Here is an 18,606-nt window from a genome sequence, read left to right as displayed (position 1 = left end):
TAAGGAAAAGTTAAAATCCATGCAAGTTCAACATTTGTTTTGGGTGACACAGACCTTGATGTAATTTACATACATAAAATTAAAAATAAAACTTATTCCAAAGCATTATAAAAAATAAATAAGCTGGAGATTCTTCCACTAGTAGGGTCCAATTTGTAATCTATTGAAATCACAAAACTTACCAGCATCATCAGATTCTTGAAACTGTGAATAATCGACAACCTTCCTATTTCTGTAGAAAGAAAAGATTCTAATTAAGATCATAAAAATGTGATTTCTAAGATGTTACAACACACATTTCTTTCTCATAAACAGAATTAGAACAAAAGCGTGGTGAAGGCCTGGGGGGGGGTGGGGCAGATTCAGGGTGGAGAGGGTAACTGAGGGGGGAAAAGGGACATCAGTAATACTTTCAATGATAAAGATAAATTTTTAAAAAATAGGTTTACAGTTCTGAGTATGGGAAAGGTTGTTCTTGTATTATTTATTATTATTGTATTATTTGCCATACAAACGACTGTAAACCTACTTTTGTCCCACCCTGTATAAAAGCTTCCACGTAAGTATCCAGATAGCCTGGCTTTCAAAAGAGCCTTAGATGGGAAGTAACAAAATGATACTGAACAAGTGAACTGAAAGGATTAAGAGAAACAAGCCACCAATTCTACTTAAACCTGAGCAGAAGGATATTCCTGGTTTTATAATAAAGATAAAAACATCACTTAAATTCAAAGATAGTAAGGCCAGAATTCAAGCACAAGTACCACTTCTATACAACATACAAAAATGATAGGTGTACGAATGAATTCTGAGAACGTATTTAGAGCAATGTTGAAGAGGGTATAGACACACCCTTGGCTGTAGAGAGAAAAGGCTCTTAAGGAATTTTGCCTTCTGTTTTTCTTTAGTCTACCAACAATAAATTATCTTCTCAATTTATTGCCTCAATGAGTCAAGATGCAAGATTTAAAAATATGCTCCAGTCCGGCCGAGCGTGGCTCACTGGTTGAGCATCGATCTAGGATCCCAGTCAGGGCACATGCCCGGGTTACGGGCTCGATCCCTGGTTGGAGGCCTGCAGGAGGCAGCCGATCAGTGACTCTCTCATCACTGATGTTTCTCTCTCTCTCTCTCTCTGAAATAAAGATATATTTAAAAATAAATAAAGTAAAATAAAAATATGCTCCAATTACAGTTGAATCTTGAACAACATGTGTTTGAAATGCATGGGTCCACTTATAACATTTTTTTCATCTTGTAAACAGATGATATAAACTTAGAGCACCAATAAATATAGTACAGTACTGTAAATGTATTTTCTCCTCCTATTTTCTTAATAACATTTTTCTCTAGCTTACTTTATTGCATTAATACAGTATTATAATACATGTAACATACAAATGTGTTAATCAGCTGCTTATTCTATTGGTAAGGGTTCCGGTCAACAGCAGGCTATTAGTAGTTCAGCTTTGTTATAAGCTGAGTTTATATATCAAAGATACCATCATTCTATTAGAAAAGTTAATTTAAAAAATATGACAGTTAAGTTCACTCATATGCTGTATCTAGAGTAGTCAAATTCATAGAAAGTAGAATGGTGGATGCCAGGAGTTGGGGTAGGGAGGAATGGGGAGTTAATGGCATGCATAGTTTTAATTTTGCAAAAGGAGAGTTCTGGAGGTTGGGTGCAAAACAATGTGAATTTATTTAACATTACTGAACTGTACACTTAAAAATGATTAGGATGGTAAATGTTATTTTAAAACAAAAAATAACTTTTTTCTTTCTAAAAACAAACTATTGGGAGGGGGGCTGGTAATCAAATGCCTTCCACATTCAAACAAAATAGTGATTTGATTTTAAAATAATTTTTAAAATGTTTTTACTGATTTTTAGACAGAGAGGAGAGGGAGAGAGAGAGAGAGAGAGAGAGAGAGAGAGAGAGAGAGAGAGAGAGGGAGAGAGAGAGAGAAACATCGATAAGAGGGAAACACTAATAGGCTGCCTCCTGCATGCCCCCTCTACTGGGGATCGAGCCTGCAATCTGGGGATGTGCCCTGACTAGGAATCAAACCAGTGACTTTTTGGCTCATGGGTTGACCCTCAACCACGGAGCCACACCGGCCTGGCAAATAGTGATTTTAAATGATACTTGCCATGAGAAACAGTATTATGATAATAATGCAAGATGACCATTTTCTGCATTATTTAGGATCAAGGACTACGGGACATGGAACCAGGGAAAGGAAAGTATCCAGAAGAGGGAACTTTAAATCTTAATCACTAATAATTAATGAACAGTTTCTGAAATTGCAGGCATAATTATTCCAGTTTATCCATGCTGGTGGGATCCTAACTCAAATATCGGTACAATTTCTGGGTACCATAAATCAATAAATATGTCCCATGAGACTATATAAAGGATGCAAACTAGAATGGTGAAGAACAACGGAATAAATTAGATTTTAAACTTGAATAAGGGAAAACATGCTAGCTACTTTAGGGATTTGAAATGATAGTAGTAGTAAACTTTGGTTATCCGATTAAGTGTGGATTCAACATAAATAACTTTCTAACAGTTTGAGAGTGATAGTTTCTTAGTGTATCACTGGGGAACACTCCAGAAAGGAATTATATAGTAATAAGTAGAGAATCTTTGTTAGTAAGAATCCTGGGTCCTGGTTCTAGAACTTTAAGCAAATCACTCAATTTCTCTGGGCCTCAGATCCTTCTCTGTTGAAATTAACGACCTAAGTTGCTGCCAGATCTAAGATGCTATTCTAGAAATTAAACATTATTAAAGTTTAATGAAAAAGATGTCTTTTTTTTTAATTGTAAATGGTCAACTATTTTGCATGCAACATATCTTAACACACATCGCTGTACCACTTTTTTCATCACTAATCTGAGCTTCCTGAAGGTAACAACCATATCTTATACCCACATTTCTGGTACACAGCAAGTAAAAAGTAGGCACTCAAATGTTTTCTGAACTTTTTGCTCTTAGGGCCAAATTTAAGAGATTTGCTAGAAACCTAATTTTATAAGCTATGTTAGAGGATAAATCCCATCTTCTTAAAGTCTTATCTCTTGCCAGTTAACAATCAAACAACCCAGGAACTTTGTAATTCATCCAATCATGTTGTTTCTTATTGTTATGCTGCTCCTTGGCCTAGAATGCTGTTCATATTACTCCCACTCATAATAGATTCCACCTCACTTCAACACCTTTAATCCTTTGATACTATATAATCTACTAAATGTCTGTCTTCTCTATTAAATGTGAACTTCTTGAGGACAGGGGTGTCTCTCCTTCACTTGGAACACCAAAGTCAAGAGATGCATTTGATGAGTGAATGGACTTGGCATCTGCAAAGGATTAGGGTAGAAAGGGTATCAGCAGAGAGGATGTATGTGCCACTGGAGTTTTCACCCTATCAGACATTTAATTACCACTGCCCTTAATGAGGAAAGAAAATCTTGTTTCTTCCATATGAAAGAATTTGTTACTTTAGCCCGGCTGGGCGTGGCTCAGCGGCTGAGCATCAGCCTAGGATCCAGAAGATCACAGTTTGATTCCCGGTCAGGGTATGTGCCTGGGTTGCGGGCTGGATCCCCAGATGGGGCATGCAGGAGGCAGCCAATCAATGACGACTCTCTCGTCACTGATGTTTCTACTTCTCTCTCTCTCTCCCTTCTCTCTGAAATCAATAAAGGCATATAAAAAAAATTAAAATTAAAAAAAAAACTTGTTACTTTAAATCTAAGAAATTTTAAAAGGCAACTATTTAGTATATATTTTTCTATCCTAGTTTTCAACAAGAACTATAAAAATGCCACATAGACTATACTGACATATACACAAATTTAAATTTTTCAAAATCAAATTAGAACACCATTCCTTCCTTTGAAACACTAAATATTTTAACTTTCAAAGATGTAAAAATGGCCAGAATTATCTTACATTTATCACAAAAACTCTAAAACCTGAGTAAAGCAAAATATGAATATAGAGGCAACCTTGTTTCACGAGTAGTAAAAAAATGTATCCACCCATAACTTAAAAAATTTGTGATAACAAGGTTCATTCACATAAGTCATTACGTATAATGATTTATAATAATAGTTTGGTTCATTTCCTGCCCTCTAAGGCTGTTATTCCAAACAACATACTATTTCCACTACTTTGAGATTTACCTTATTTAGTGTTGAAACGTATTTCTGATGAACTTATTCCTATGTAAACTGGAAACAGACAAGATATACTGGGAAAGAAGCAAAATCCTTAAGAGAAAATATTTAAGTCTAAGGGCATAGAAAGTTTTACTTCTATAGCTGAAAACAAAGAAACATTCCTACTTCCTTAAAATACCACAAATTAAATGCCAAAGCTAAGCCAACTCTTCAGTAAAATGAGCATCAACAACTAGAACTGGGAGAACAAAACAAGATTTCAATATAGAATAAAGGTTAAAAATACAGATTTTTGAACTGGGCTTAAATCCTGACTCTGCCACTTACTAGTTAGTTCTATGTCCTTGAGCAATTTACCTCCCCTCACTGAATTTCAGTTTTCTCACCTGTAAAATAGAAATAACAATACCTATCTCTCAAGATTGTTGTGAGTGCCAGGTACACAACTACCCAATAAATAGCAGCTATTATTACTTGTAAGCACTAACTTGTTCTACCCAGAATATCACTGCAATCTTGAACTCTTGTAAGTAACACTCTTAATTATCTGAACATAAGTCACAATGTTTTAAACCATGGTTCTGGTACCATTTAGAGACTGTCTTAAAGGGTCTGTGGGTCATTTCACTAAAATGCAATACCAGCCCTGCTTGGTGTGCTCAGTGGTTAGAGCATTGGCCAGCACCCCGAGGGGTCTCATGCCTGGGTTGTGGGTTTGACCTCCAGCCCCGGTCAAGGCACCTTCGGGAGGCAACGATCGGTATGTCTCTCTCACATCAATGTTTCTCTCTCTCCCTTCCACTCTAAGAATCAATGGAAAAAGTATTCTCGGGTAAAAAGCAATACTAAAATGCCCTGTTGTTATATTATTATTTCCAACTTTATGGTAAAGTTTTCAAGTAACCACTAAGGCCAGAAAAAGTAGCAGTAGTAGCTATTTTAAAGCCACTATACAAGTTAGATAGATTTCTATCACTCATATCAACTGGAGTTCCATCTAAACAAGTCTAAAAGTTTGCACTAGAGAACAGAATTGTAACCCTGTAAGGAAAATAAATGTTTAAATACAAAATATAGGAACACTAAAATGTCAATTATGTGCCTACTCTTACTTTAAAAGCTGATATAATCTATTTAGATTCTAAGTGCACTTTGGTCACAATGAAACAACTCCTAGATGATCACCAGAGGACTGAGATGAGAAGGCCCAACTTTTATATGAGTCTAAGATGCAAAAAAGAAAGGTAAAGGTGGAAGCAGAACACTAAAAGATCTGTTTTGAGCACCAAACATTGATAACTCAAGCAATCTGAAGCAACAGGATTTTTTTCTTCCATTCTTAATCATCTTCTTTTTAAAAAAATTTGAATTGAGAGAAAGAGAGGGAGGGAGATTGGTTGCCTCTCGCAGGTGCCCACAACCTGGGTATGTGCCCTGACCAGGACCCTGACCAGGAATCAAACCACCACCTTCTGGTGTATGGGAGGCCTCTCCAACCAACTGAGCCACACCAGCAAGGACAATCAACTTCTTTCTACTAAATACTGATAAGTCTACCCTCCAAATGCTTTTTCTTTCTTATAGCAGCAGATGGGTGAGACCAAAACATGATATTCCTGAAATGTAAAGCCAACATTCTGAAGGAAAGGATCACTAACTTAGATGAGAAAACAACTAAAACCCCATAATCCGGTTCTACTTTATAATAAACCTGCACATCAAAATATGGAGAAAGATAACTAGCAAGCTCCAGGTGAGGAGAACTTTTAAAAACCGTAAGCTTTATACCACTTAAAGAACACAAAACCATTTTCTCTAAGCAAATCAGAGAGTTTTAGACAATCTACTACTTTATCTAGCTCAATCAAGCTTTTTCACCCTGAAGAACTTATACTGTTCTGGTCAATGCAGGGAAGAACCAACCCACCTTGCTAATTTTATAGAGTTTACAAGTTTCTTATTATGTACTTAAAGTGCATGTGACATCTGAGTTTTCAGAAACCCCAAATAGCCAGCATAGATCTTTTCACCAGTCACCTAAGTGGTAAAAATCTCATTTCATCAGATGAAGGAGACCCTGTAGAACAATGTTTTTTAATATTTTTAAAACTGATTTTAGAGAGAAAGGTGGGGGGGGGGGGCATTGACTTGTTCCACTTATTTATGCATTTTGTTGGTTGCTTCTTGTATGTGCCCTGACCGGCAACTGAACCCCCAACCTTGAGGTTTGGGGACAACGCTCTAACCAACTGAGCTACACAGCCAGGGCTAGAACAATGTTTTTTAATCTATAGGTCACAACCCACTACTGGGTCCTGACATCAACTTACTGGTGTATAACCAGCATTTTCAGAGAAAGGGAAAATAGAAAATATCAGAGAAAACTGTACCTAAATAATGATAAGTTCCTGAAACTTATTTTAGGTGTTTGTGTACTTGTGTGTAGCAAATTGTGATGTCAAATTAATTTCTTACTGGAACCTCATCAAAAAAGTTTGAGAGCCACTGCTTTAGACTAAACAGTGGACTGCAAAAGATTCCCAAAATCTCTTTACAAAAAACTACTCGTTATTGATCCATAGCCACAAAAGAAAAACTTTTCCTATTTAGATTTGTCTCTTGTTGTTGTTTTTGTTAATCCTCACCTGAGAATATATTTTTTCCATTGCTTTTCAGAGAGAGTGGGAGGGAGGCAGGGTGGGGAGAGAGAAAGAGAAATACCGATGTACAGGCTGACACTCTAACCACTGAACCACACCAGCCAGGAGTAGGTTTCATATCCTTTTTTTTTTTTTTTAAATTTATTTCGGCGAGAGGAAAGGAGAGAGATAGAAACATCAATGCTGAGTGAGTCATTGATCAGCTGCCTCCTGCACACCTCCCCCATTGGGGATAGAGCCCCAAATCCCAGCATGTGCCCTGACAGGAAGTCAAACTGTGACCTCCTGGTTCATAGATGGATGCTCAACCACTGGGCCACACTGGCTAGGCAGGGCTCCTATCTTTCTAAAAGATCACTTTTTCAAGCTTAAACACAAAATCTATCGAAGTTTGGTGGCGCGTTATGGGGGGGCGTGTTGGTGGTAGGGTGATGTGATAATGATACTATGTGTATTATATGTACTTGGCCATTAGACTTTAGACAACTGAATCCAGCCTTACCCAGAGCTTATCCTATCAAAAAGGGAATGACTGAGAACCTCTCCTGATCACCCAAGGCAGCCTATTCTAAGAAAACTCCAATAATTTAACAGTTCTTCTCAATGAGGTAAAATCTGCCTCTGAAGTCCACTCGCCGATTCTATCTTGTCTACCTCCTAGGAGTACCATGGCCTAAATCTAACCCTTAATCCAGAGAGCAGCCCCTAAAATTTATATAACAGTTTCCACTTTTTTCTTCAAAGCTAAATACTAGAGTTCCTTTTAACTCTTCCTTACAACGTATTTTGAGCATCTTCACGATCTAGCTGCTTTCCTCCACACCACCTCAGATTTATTACAGTCCATGAAGCAGTGCCCCAATCTAAATATAACAATAGGGCTTTTAAGAGGTGGGGGGGGGAGATCAGAATAATGACCTTACTCTTCCTATTTGACTCTACATTTGTACTAATGCAACCCAAGATCTCAGTTGCCTTTTGGACTGTTAAATAACACAATGGACTGGTTATTGCAATTACTTAAAGCCTCCTTTCCCCAAAATCTAAAACCTTTTTGTATACTGATACTTCAACATATTTTTTATCTTTCTTAAATTCATTTATTATCGGCAAACTTAATCAGCACAAGCCTTTTAAGGCAGGAGTGGAAATATTCTTCCAGGTTGATATCAATCTGTTAATCAGCCTTCTCTGGATATGGCTACTGAGGCACAAGTCCATCACAGCGAACTACCATTCTGCCCACATTTCTTCATTTTCCCCACAAGGACCTCATGTGAAGCTCTGTCAAAATTCCTGTTGAAAGAGAAACCCAGTTTTTAACAGTATTCTTTTACACTAATAAATTTTTTAAAAAGCAAATTAGATGGTTTAAATCAATGATAGTTAAAACTTTTTAGAAGTAAACCTTTTTTGTTCAAACAAAATATTCCCAGGAACTACAAAAATGAAACACAGCTCATTAAAAGAATAATTTTAAGACCATAAATTTGTCTTACTTAAAATTAAAAAATTTTTCTCATTACAGAATTTTCCAACTTGTGCTCTGTAAAGGTAGGTTTTCTAAAGGTTTCCTGGTCAGATCACCTCTTCTAACAAGTTCAAGTTTTGAAAGACCTGCATTAAAGAAACATGCTCAATTACATGTGTGGTAAAAACAAAATTTGAATCAAATGCTTGAGATATCCCTGAAAACCAAGATTATAAAAAATACTGATGAGACTTGTTTTTTTGTGAATCCAAGCTGATTTTTATCAACAGCAGTTACTATGTGCCAGATACTTCACCTAAATTCTCATTTAAGAGCACTCTTCCTCACGGGTGCACACCCGAACCTGTCCTTTCCACCTCTTCTCACCTCCAGGCCTGTTACCTTTGCTTCTCTCCTATGCTCCAAGGGCCCCCGCCCTTATTCTGCCCCTATAACTTATTTCCTGAGCCTACGCAGCCCATCTGGCTCACTTCTACTACCTCTGTAACTTTTTAAATAAACTTTAATAAAAAATTCTCATTTAAGTCTCACAATAATCTCCTGAGGAGCTAACTAACATTAATTTTATCTTATCTGAAGAATCTAAATCTAAGAAAGGCTAAGTAACTTGACTACAGCACAAGCTTCAAAGTGGTAAAGTCAACTTTCAAACTCTACACCCTACAGGGCACTGTTGATTATTTGCTGCCTCTCAAAACTTCTAAACATTCACACAAATCTATCAACCCTATAGAACTGATGTCATTACAGTTTCTGCATATTAAATATTTTCCCCTTTAAAACTTAGGACATTTACCTTTCTTCATTCTTCTATCCCTCAAAAGATTATTTGTATGCCAGATTTTCTGAGAATATAAGAATATTAGTTCATAAAAGCTAGGATACTTGAACTAAATTCAGGGTAATTTATTACAAATGCTTCATTTATCTTGAGTTTTAAGTTCCTCTTGGCTAAGATATATTGTTCTCACTGCAACTCATATTTCTGCTGCTTATAATTAAACATAAAATTTTAAAAGCCACAAGATATAAGAAGGCAAAAAGTAAAACAAGCAAAAAAAATTACAGGAAAGAGTTTCTTAAAGTTTTTCAAATGGAAAAATCAAGTTCCTATTTTCTGCAGAAAAGGGAACAGAGTGAAGGAGTTGTGAATGATGATCGAGGCACATCGATTAGGTAACTGTCAAAATCCCCTACTAAATCTTTTTTATCAACATGCTAATGTTTTAGTCCAGATGAATAAATACTAACTCTTGTGTGGCACTCACTCCTTATTCGCAAAATATTTAAATTCTCTCCATATAGGAAAATACTTTAAATCACAAATTTTAGTGAGTAGAAGACCAAGAATTATATAAATAAAATGGGCGAGATTTTTGCCCACAGAAGTTTATTGTAAACCCTATGCAATTAGGGACAGAGAAACCTCAAGCAGACCAAACTGAAGGGGTCTCAGACGTGCACATTACCAAGAGTCCTGTCTGTAGTAGAGACGATGTCTCCCCAGTGGCTTAACCCTACCCCCAGGGACAAATATGTAGCTCTACGTCGTTTATTGACTCATTACAGTGAAGGTGATGACTCATCAGAAGTGTGGAGCATCTCACCAAAAAGGAAAAATAACATGATCTGGGGAAAAGTAGAATTTAGGTGAAATTTATATGAAGCAGTGCTTTGATAGGCTCAATAGGACAATAGGACTGTGTGTAAATGGGTCAACATTACGTCTGAACTGCAAAGTGGACCTCTCATCCTATTTCTTGGCAGAGGTAGATGTGAAATTTGTGTCCAGCAACCCCTCCTCTGAACCTCTGAGGTTGTAAATTGAGGCTGGTTCTCCATGTCAGAAGGACTTAGCTCTTTCTGACAAACGTGTGATGTTTCATTCTTATTGATACTTCAATAGGCCAAGTTTGATAGTCTTTGATTTTAGAGAATCATTATAAATCTTTATAGATGCAGCATGCCTGTGGAATTCAGAGAGCTGTGTCTATTATCCTGACCCAATGACAAGCAGGGTGGATTTTTCTCCATCAAGTTAATTTTTAGTTTCTCAAGTAGTTCATCTTCTAGGTCATTTTGTCTTGACAGAAGAAACCCTTGCTTAGCAATAACTGAACAGGTGCACAATTCAAAAAACAAATACACACTAAAAGCACCTGAAAACGTTATATCTAGTTGAAACACTTTTTTGGCAACCTGGGGTCTCTTCACCTAAGTATTTCGAAGGCGTATAATGATGGCTATTTATATAGTAGTTGATGCCCCAGTTTGATCCAAGTGGTCAAGTAGTAAATGTTTTCTTCTATTGTGTACAATATAGCAGTTGCCTAAATTAAGACTATCTCTAGTCTCAACAATCTAAAAAGATACTTCATCTAGAGTTTGCAGTTAAGGATTTTTAAAAATGCATATAAGTAACACTTCACAGCATGCTCAGTAACTTCATTGTTACTAAATTCAAGTAACCAAGTTTGTAATACAACCCATCTGGCTGTGCAGACTCTAAATCTTATTAACTCCAGAGGGGCACCATTCCCACGGACTATAATACAGATACGGACGATGTCCCGGAGTTATACAATATGGTGGCCTTGTTTTATATTTCTGGAAATAACAGACCAAATATATAAATGAATAAGTAAATAAAACCAATCTTCCTTTATTTGAAATTACTTTCTCTTTTAAACTAATTTTTAGAGCTGAACGAAACCCACAAGACAAAGCTTTAAAATTATAAAACACTTTGTAAATGCAAGGTACTATTATTCAAATGGAGTTCACCATCTCCATTATATAAACCTAAGCAGAGGCTGGTTTACTTTTGCTGTGCCAAGTTACCTTCCTTCCCGAAATAGTTTCCTTGCTAATTGAAACACTAAAAATGCAACAACTTACCTTAGCTTGTAACTTTTGTCAAGTTCAATCAACTCCACTTATCTTAATTTCCTTCTAACTGTAATGTACTAATGAGTGTTATAGGTGTTGAACCTTTTCAAATGCCGTGGTTTTTGTCTTTTAGTCTTTTTATGACGAAACAGTGATATATTTTAAGTTTTATTCCTGGGACAAATCCTAATCAATCATATATACTTTAATACACATTGTATTCAGTTAGCTAATATCCTGTTTGGCATTTTTGTATCTATATTTATATATAAAACAAATCCATTAATTTTCTTGTAGTAACCTTTAGGTGGATTTGGAATCTATTCACTTTAGCCATGGGGAAATGTCCTTGTAACTATAAAATGTACACACTTAAAGCAATGCTACTTATTTAACATTCACATTTCCCACAAAGCCTCACACTACACTTCACTGCTTTTCCCTCTACATTGAAGTATCTTCCTTTAATCCCTTCACATATTCTCCCATTCCTTCCAAAAATTGTCCTTTTCTCCACTACCCTCCCCTTCCCCAAGCTCACTTTAAGTTGGTCTTCCCAACAAAAGTCCTATTATGAACTGTAACCCTCTCCAGAGACAGCAAAGTGCGCTACTATCATGAGAAAGAGTAATGACTCATGCATGGCAGTGTCTCAGAGGAAAGATCATACTGGCTTTCGGTTGGCCACACTTGGATTTGAATTACTGCTTTACCTCTTGATAGCTAGGCTAACTGGACCTGTCACTTAATTTAGCCAAGCCTCAGCTACCTCACATATGAAATGGGGATAATATATACACTGCCTAAAGAGTTGTTCCAAGATTTTGAAGTATGTGTAACATACCTGGCAGAATATTTTGGTTTAAAGAGTTGCTTAGTAAGTGATAGCTCCACTGAGTTTCAACATTTTATTTTTCTAAAACCGAAGGTTAAGAAAGGGACTTCTGTTAAAGGACCAAAATCTCTTATGCACAATTTAGAAATTCAAAGTTTTGAAAACCTAGTTTTTCATAACTTATATGGTGGTAAACTGACTTGACCAAAACAATGAGGGGCTTCTTAGTTTTGTGTGCATGCATGAAAATTCCTAAGTTTTACTACAAAGTAATGTTTGATAGAAGCACTACTCCAGACTTGCTGGTGATGGTACATTAATACAGTATAAGCACCCTGTAGTTGTTTCATAACTTATATGGTGGTAAAACTGACTTGACCTAAACAATGAGGGGCTTCCTAATTTTGCGTGCATGTGTGAAAATTCCCAAGTGTTACTACAAAGTAATGTGTTTGATAGGAGCACTACCCCAGACTCGCTGGTGATGGTACATTAATACAGTATAGGCACCCTGTCACCTTTTTAAAAATTTTGCAGAAATTTCAACTTCCAAACATATATGGCCCCAATGGTTTCAAACTAGGGATTGTTTACCTGTAATACATTCTATGTTGATTCAATTATCAGTAAATGTAAATCTAATAGAAAGGAGAACAGCTAAAATTCATGCAGTCTAAATCCAAATTTGCTATTATGTCTACACTTTAATTCTTTTGGCTTCAAAGTCATCAATAATAAATTGAAGGAAGTGAACTTAATTTCTGAAGTTCTTTCTAGTTTAGAAAATTTTTAAATTAAGAAGTATCTCTGAAAATTATCTGAAATACTGAGTTGAATAAAACTCCTATTTAAAACATTTAGGCCCTGGCTGGTGTGGCTCAGTTAGTTGGGTGCTTCTTGTCCCATGCACCAAAAGGTCGCAGGTTTGAATCATGGTCAGGGCACATGCCTGGTTGCAGGCTCGATCTCCAGTAGGGGGCATGCAGGAGGTAGCCGATCAATGTTTTACTCTCACACCAATGTTTTTCCCTCTCTCTAAAAATAAAAAACAAACAAAAAACACAACACTGGGCCACATTTTCCATAAAATATTTTCTATAAAGAACAAAAAACCTATGTGTGTGGAATGTACTCACCACTGAAGAGATTACTAAATTTAAAAATATCTGACCATCTCCATGCCAAATACTAGGAAGGAAAAGACTGGTACCATGGAAAGAACACCAGGTTTGCATTCAGAAAATGTGGGTTCAAATCTTGGCCCTGCTTTAGTAGGTCTATGACCCAAGTAACATATTCTTTAAGCTTATTTCATTATCTGTTACATAGGAATTTTTAAAAACCCTACCTTACAGGGTTGCAATAAGGATAAACAAGGTAAGTGAAAACCTCTAGCAAAGTGACTCTGTATTTTCAGTAAACCACTCTAAAAACCACAATTTAACACTGTATTATAATTTTCAGCTTAATTAACTACATATATGTTGAGAAATGTTGAACACTTAAGTGTTATAAAATTAACTCTCCCTCTTATTCAGGCTTTGCAAGTTATGTGAGAATCTTTGAAAGTAAAGTCTACAGAAGAGTTTACGTCTTCTTAGAGGAAAGTGACATGTAAGTAGTAATAAAATGTACAGATCCAAGGTTAACAAAAAATCTATCCCCAACCTAGAAGCAGAGAATAGGGAGAGATATAAGGGACCAGTCTCAACCACATTTACTAGAATACTAAATTTTTAATGTCTTCCTATGCATACATGATATCATAAATCCCAAGCTATTGGGAACTTTCAGCTTTCCAAGTTTTCCCTTTAACTGAAGACTTTTTGAAACTAATTTTCTGGTGAGAGAATATCAACTTTTAAAATCTATACACATCTCAAATAAAATTTTCTTGGAAAAGAAAGCAATCTGGGATCATGGGAAAGCTGTTAATTCTCAACATAATTATAAACATGGCAAAAAATAAAAGTAATTTTATATCAACATGTAAGAGCCTATGCTCTCACATATAAACTTTCAATGTTAAAGGTTTCCGGCAGTCTCAAGTACTAAACAAAACAAGACAAGATATTGTCCTGGCTGGCGTGGCTCAGTTGGTTAGAGCGTCATCCCATACACCAAAAGGTGGCGGGTTTGATTCCCAGTCAGGGCGTATACCTAGGCTGCAGGTTCCATCCCCAGTAGGGGTACATGCAGCCGATCGATGCTTCTCTCTCTCTAAAAATCAATTTAAAAAAAAAAAGGACAAGGTATCAAACACACTTACCCCACAAAGAAAGGAGCAAATAAATTGGTGTGAATGACGTGGATCATTTACAATTTGGGAAGAGAGGAAGATCTCTGGAGAACATACCAAGGTGAATTTCAAGAAACCTGGTTTCTAGTTTGGGCAAGTCGGTGAATCTCTCTAAACTTTCTCATCTTTTACAACAGCATTTTTCTTCCTCCCTCACAAGGTTAAGAGTCATGAAAGCACTCTGAAAAGTTAAAAGTCCCATACACTACAATAACATCAATACTTATCAGGAAGGTAGTAAAGCGATTATTGTACAGAAAGGGGGAGAGTGGGGATGAGCAAGACTGAGTGGGAAATCTAGGTTATAGACCCAATCTGGAATCTACTAGTGTACGATACAAGGCACTTCATTTGCTCAGGTTCCCATTAAGTCCCTTAAAAAATGAATTTGCCTAAATTTCTTCTAGCTCCAAGGCTGTAACTTTATGCTATAAATTTGAATCCAAGGCCTAAAATATTAAAGCTCTCATTTACATGAGTCAGATACTGTAAAAGGTAAGGATAATAATACTGTAAATTACATGTATCTGTGGAAAACCTTGCTATAGCTTATTATTCCCTTCATTTGAAAACTGGTGTCAAGCAGCCATTTCTAAATCTTCTTTAAATGCTTAGGTTAATATTAAAATAAAAATGAATAGTATTTACAGTATTCTGAAAACCTGAAACACTTCAAAAGTACACATAGGCCTAAGTGAAGAAACATATTCCAAAAGCTGATACTATTATTTTCCAAAATAAATTTTTTTGGTTTGTTTTTAAACAAGGTTGATATTTCTGATATCAATGTCAACTATTAATTTTTTTGTTAAATGCCCTCAGGTACATAGATCTTCAATTACACCTTGAAGTAAAAGCACTTCCCTAAGAGGACTTTTTTAATTGTAAATTTAACAAACCACCAAACTCAAGTTTAATTATTTCTGCTTTATTATTGGTCATGAGTATATTAAAGACTTTAAAAGTAGTTACAAAGAGACTTTATCACTAAAATATATAATAAAAAACCAAGTTGCTTTGAAATAATTTTAAAGTGACCAAAAGAAGCCCACAATATATTAACTTCATTCATCAATTAGGAGCAAATAAACAGAGTTAAAATTATTTTAACAACATACTGAGCAAGAAAAAAGTGCAGAAATCCCAATGTCTCCAAAAAAACTTATAGAATGTGCTTAATATATTTGTCTCCACCTGGTGATATTAAAAACCCAGTTTTCAAGTAAAATAAAGTTCTGTTCGTGTTCCAGAATCTAAATCTGGAAACACAAATTCTGGCATATGAGTATAAGAAAGTCACATTAAAGTCATCAAAACCTAGTAAACAAGTTAAAAAGCAGAGAAAAATAGTCCAATTTCATCACACAGTAATTTACTGGCAGAAGATCCAATTCAAATGAAAGGAATATTTGATACTGTCTATTTTACCTGATCCTAAAGAAAATATTCTACATAAACTGATGGGATACATCGGTCAATTTTTATGCCAAAACAAGTATGTATATATAACCTGAAATAGCTATTCAAACTCCTTGCAAAACGTCAGCAAAATTCTTCCCCGTGGCGATGGTGTTATCAGAGATGCGGGTTGAAATTAGAAGGCAGAAAAGCAGTCAGGGAGTTAGAACTCGCCACCCGAGCGCAGGGTGTGCAGTCCTATACCACCACCAGTTGGAGACGGATGGTCTAGTCAGGAAATAGAACAGTGTGGAACGAAACCCTTTCCGGGGTTCCAAACCCCTCTTTAGAGCTCTAGGTCAAAACACTTCCGTTTCTCACAACACTTGGAAGGAAGAAGAGGAAGCAACAACTGTTAACATTTTAAAACTATACCTTTACCTATTTACCCAGAAGACACTATGCAAAGTAACCAATTCCTAACATCGAAAACGTCATGGACATCACATGAAAAGCAGAATTTATTTGCAACAGCTCTCCTTTTTAAGGCCTCAACAGACTGGATTAAGCCACACCCCTCCAGAAATGGCACATTCCGTACAATAGCCAGGAGGACGGCAAAGGAAGATTCCACCGTCCGCGGGGGAACAGCAAACTTGTTGAAATTCTCAGAATAAGTCTAATGGTTAACTGAACATAACCCCTTTATTATTAAAGTTATTCGGGGTAAAGAGGGGGTTACAAAAACATCGAGACGTGCACGCCCATGAGAGTAGAGCTAGCGGGAACGAGAACCACACGGGATTTGGGTCGTGCTGTTAACCCGCACCTCCCGGAGGAAGGACATTTCCCCGAGGAAGGACGTTTCTAGTCTGAGGGAAAGGGCGACCTCGGGGGCTTCAACCCACTCAGGACCCCGAGTTGGGGCAGAGGCAGCAGTCATTTCCCAGGGACCAGTTCCCAACTCACTTTGGCCAGAGGGGGAAAGGACGGGCCCCGCCCACGCCCGATCTGGGAGGCGGGGCCCCACAGCGACCCCGGAGAACGGAGGCGGGACTGACAGTGCTGCCCTCCTCCTCGGAGTGGAACACCCCAGTCTGCTGGAGAAAGAGAGCCGAGTCCCCCCTGCCCCCCCACGCAAGCAGAGACGGGGAAGGGGCAATACGGGTGTCTTCGCTCGTCCTCACTTTAGGTGGGGGCCCCAAGCCCGGGTCCGCTGATGTCTCCCGGGGAACTCCGAGGGGCCGGCCCGAGGAGGTGGGGCCTGGGTGGGGGCACTGACTTCACACCCCTCCCCCTCGGGCCTCTGGCGGTTCAGGGAACACCCCGCCCGCTCCAGTGCGGCGGGTGGGGGAGGCAGCGGAGCAGCCCGGAGCCCTGCAGCGGAGCGGGCGGGGAGGAGCGCGCATGGGCGCACGGCCGCCACCCCCACGCAGCACTGCGCGCCAGCAAGGCCCCCCACGCTCAAGGGCGCGCGCGGGCCCCGAAAAAGAGGAGGCCACGGGTGGCACGGGGGAGAGCAGACTCCAGGCCCGTGTCCCCCACTCCTTCACCATTCACCCCCGCCCCCCCACCTCTCCAACCCGCTCCAGGCCTCAGACTCCGCACTGACCTGACAGGCCGAGACATGTTCGCTGTCGAATCAGGACCGAGTTGAGAAGCCAAAGACCAGGACCCCCCCCACCCCGCGCGCTCGGCGCCCCACCCCCCCCAACTTTGGCCGAGGGGGCCGATACCGCAGAACCCGGAGCTGCTGGCTTCTCGAACAACGCCGCTCCTCGGTTCAGAGACCCGTAATCAGACGAACCCCCCGCTCCCCCGTCTCTTCAAAATGGATGAATCAAACCAGCCGAAAATGCGCCAAAGCCGCCGTGCAACCAAACCCACTAGGACTTGTGGACTCCGCCCCCAAACGCCCGGTCATTGGCAGCTTTTGCCAGGTACGCCGAGCTCATTAGTCCGTTTGAATTATCACGTCCCCCCTAGGCCCCGCCCCGTCGTTTGATAGGCCCCGCCTCCCCCACTGGGTCCTGTTAGTCAAGATGCTCTGAGAGCGCACGGCCGCAAAACAAAAATGGTCGCTGCGCAGCCCGCCGCCCGGTTTCCACTCCAGAGTTGCAGATTCGTCTTGGGTCGCATCTTGGGCCGACGAGAAAAGGAGATTTATATAGCAGATAATGTCCTTTAGTGTTCGTTTAATTACCTTTTATTTCGCCTGCTTGATCATCTAGAAGCTACGCTGAGAGTAAAACCTATGGGATAAGCAGCTGATTCGTCACTAAAGGGCTGCTTCAGAATTGGAGGGAAATTTCATAGATTCAAAAAAATTTGACCTTAAACCCATAAGCCCCGTCTCCTGGCTTTAGCATTTAGCCCTCAGGGGCCAACCCCGCTGCTGGAGCAGAAGGGCTGGATCCTAAGGAAAAACTTCACCCCCAATTTCCATTCTCCATTCTGGACCTTGAGGTCCACTTCAGGGTCATTAACGTCGCGATCGCGGACGTTGCTGCGGGGGCCTAATGAGTAGGAGCGTGACCTCGGGGGCCACGAGGGGCTGGTTTGAAATTCAGGCCCACTGCTTAATAGTTGTATAACTTTACCGCTCTGCGCCTCAGTTTTCCCATGCGTAAAATAGGGTCCATAATACTTATAGGGTTATTGGGATTAAACAAATTGGTATATGAAAAACGTTTAGGACAGCCTCGGTCACACAATAAACAGTATGTGAGCACTTAAAGTTGTTAAATTCAATTTTTAAAAGATGACCTGATCCCTGGGTAGAGATGGGTGGGGCTGGCTCAGGACTCAAGTCAAATAACTTAGGGTAACTCGGGTCACC

General features: G+C 38.8%; 1 protein-coding gene across 2 annotated transcripts in view; it reads right to left on the bottom strand.

Moving 5' to 3' along the window:
* The window catches only part of NUCKS1 (nuclear casein kinase and cyclin dependent kinase substrate 1), a 32,062-nt gene extending 14,464 nt beyond the window's left edge, over positions 1-17,598 (bottom strand). For both annotated transcript variants that reach the window (XM_087827950.1, XM_087827951.1), the window contains exons 1-2: positions 17,380-17,598; positions 183-232 (exon numbers count right to left, since the gene is read on the bottom strand). In XM_087827950.1, the coding sequence (XP_087684076.1) occupies positions 183-232; positions 17,380-17,396 (67 nt within the window). In that variant the 5' untranslated portion in view covers positions 17,397-17,598. The remainder of the gene's footprint in view (positions 1-182; positions 233-17,379) is intronic.
* Positions 17,599-18,606: the final 1,008 nt, after the last annotated feature.

Source organism: Miniopterus natalensis, chromosome 19 (assembly GCF_054644295.1).
Source record: "Miniopterus natalensis isolate mMinNat1 chromosome 19, mMinNat1.hap1, whole genome shotgun sequence".
NCBI classification, from domain to species: domain Eukaryota; kingdom Metazoa; phylum Chordata; class Mammalia; order Chiroptera; family Miniopteridae; genus Miniopterus; species Miniopterus natalensis.
The sequence above is the reverse complement of the archived record's forward strand: the minus strand, read 5'-3'. Positions and strand labels throughout refer to the sequence as shown.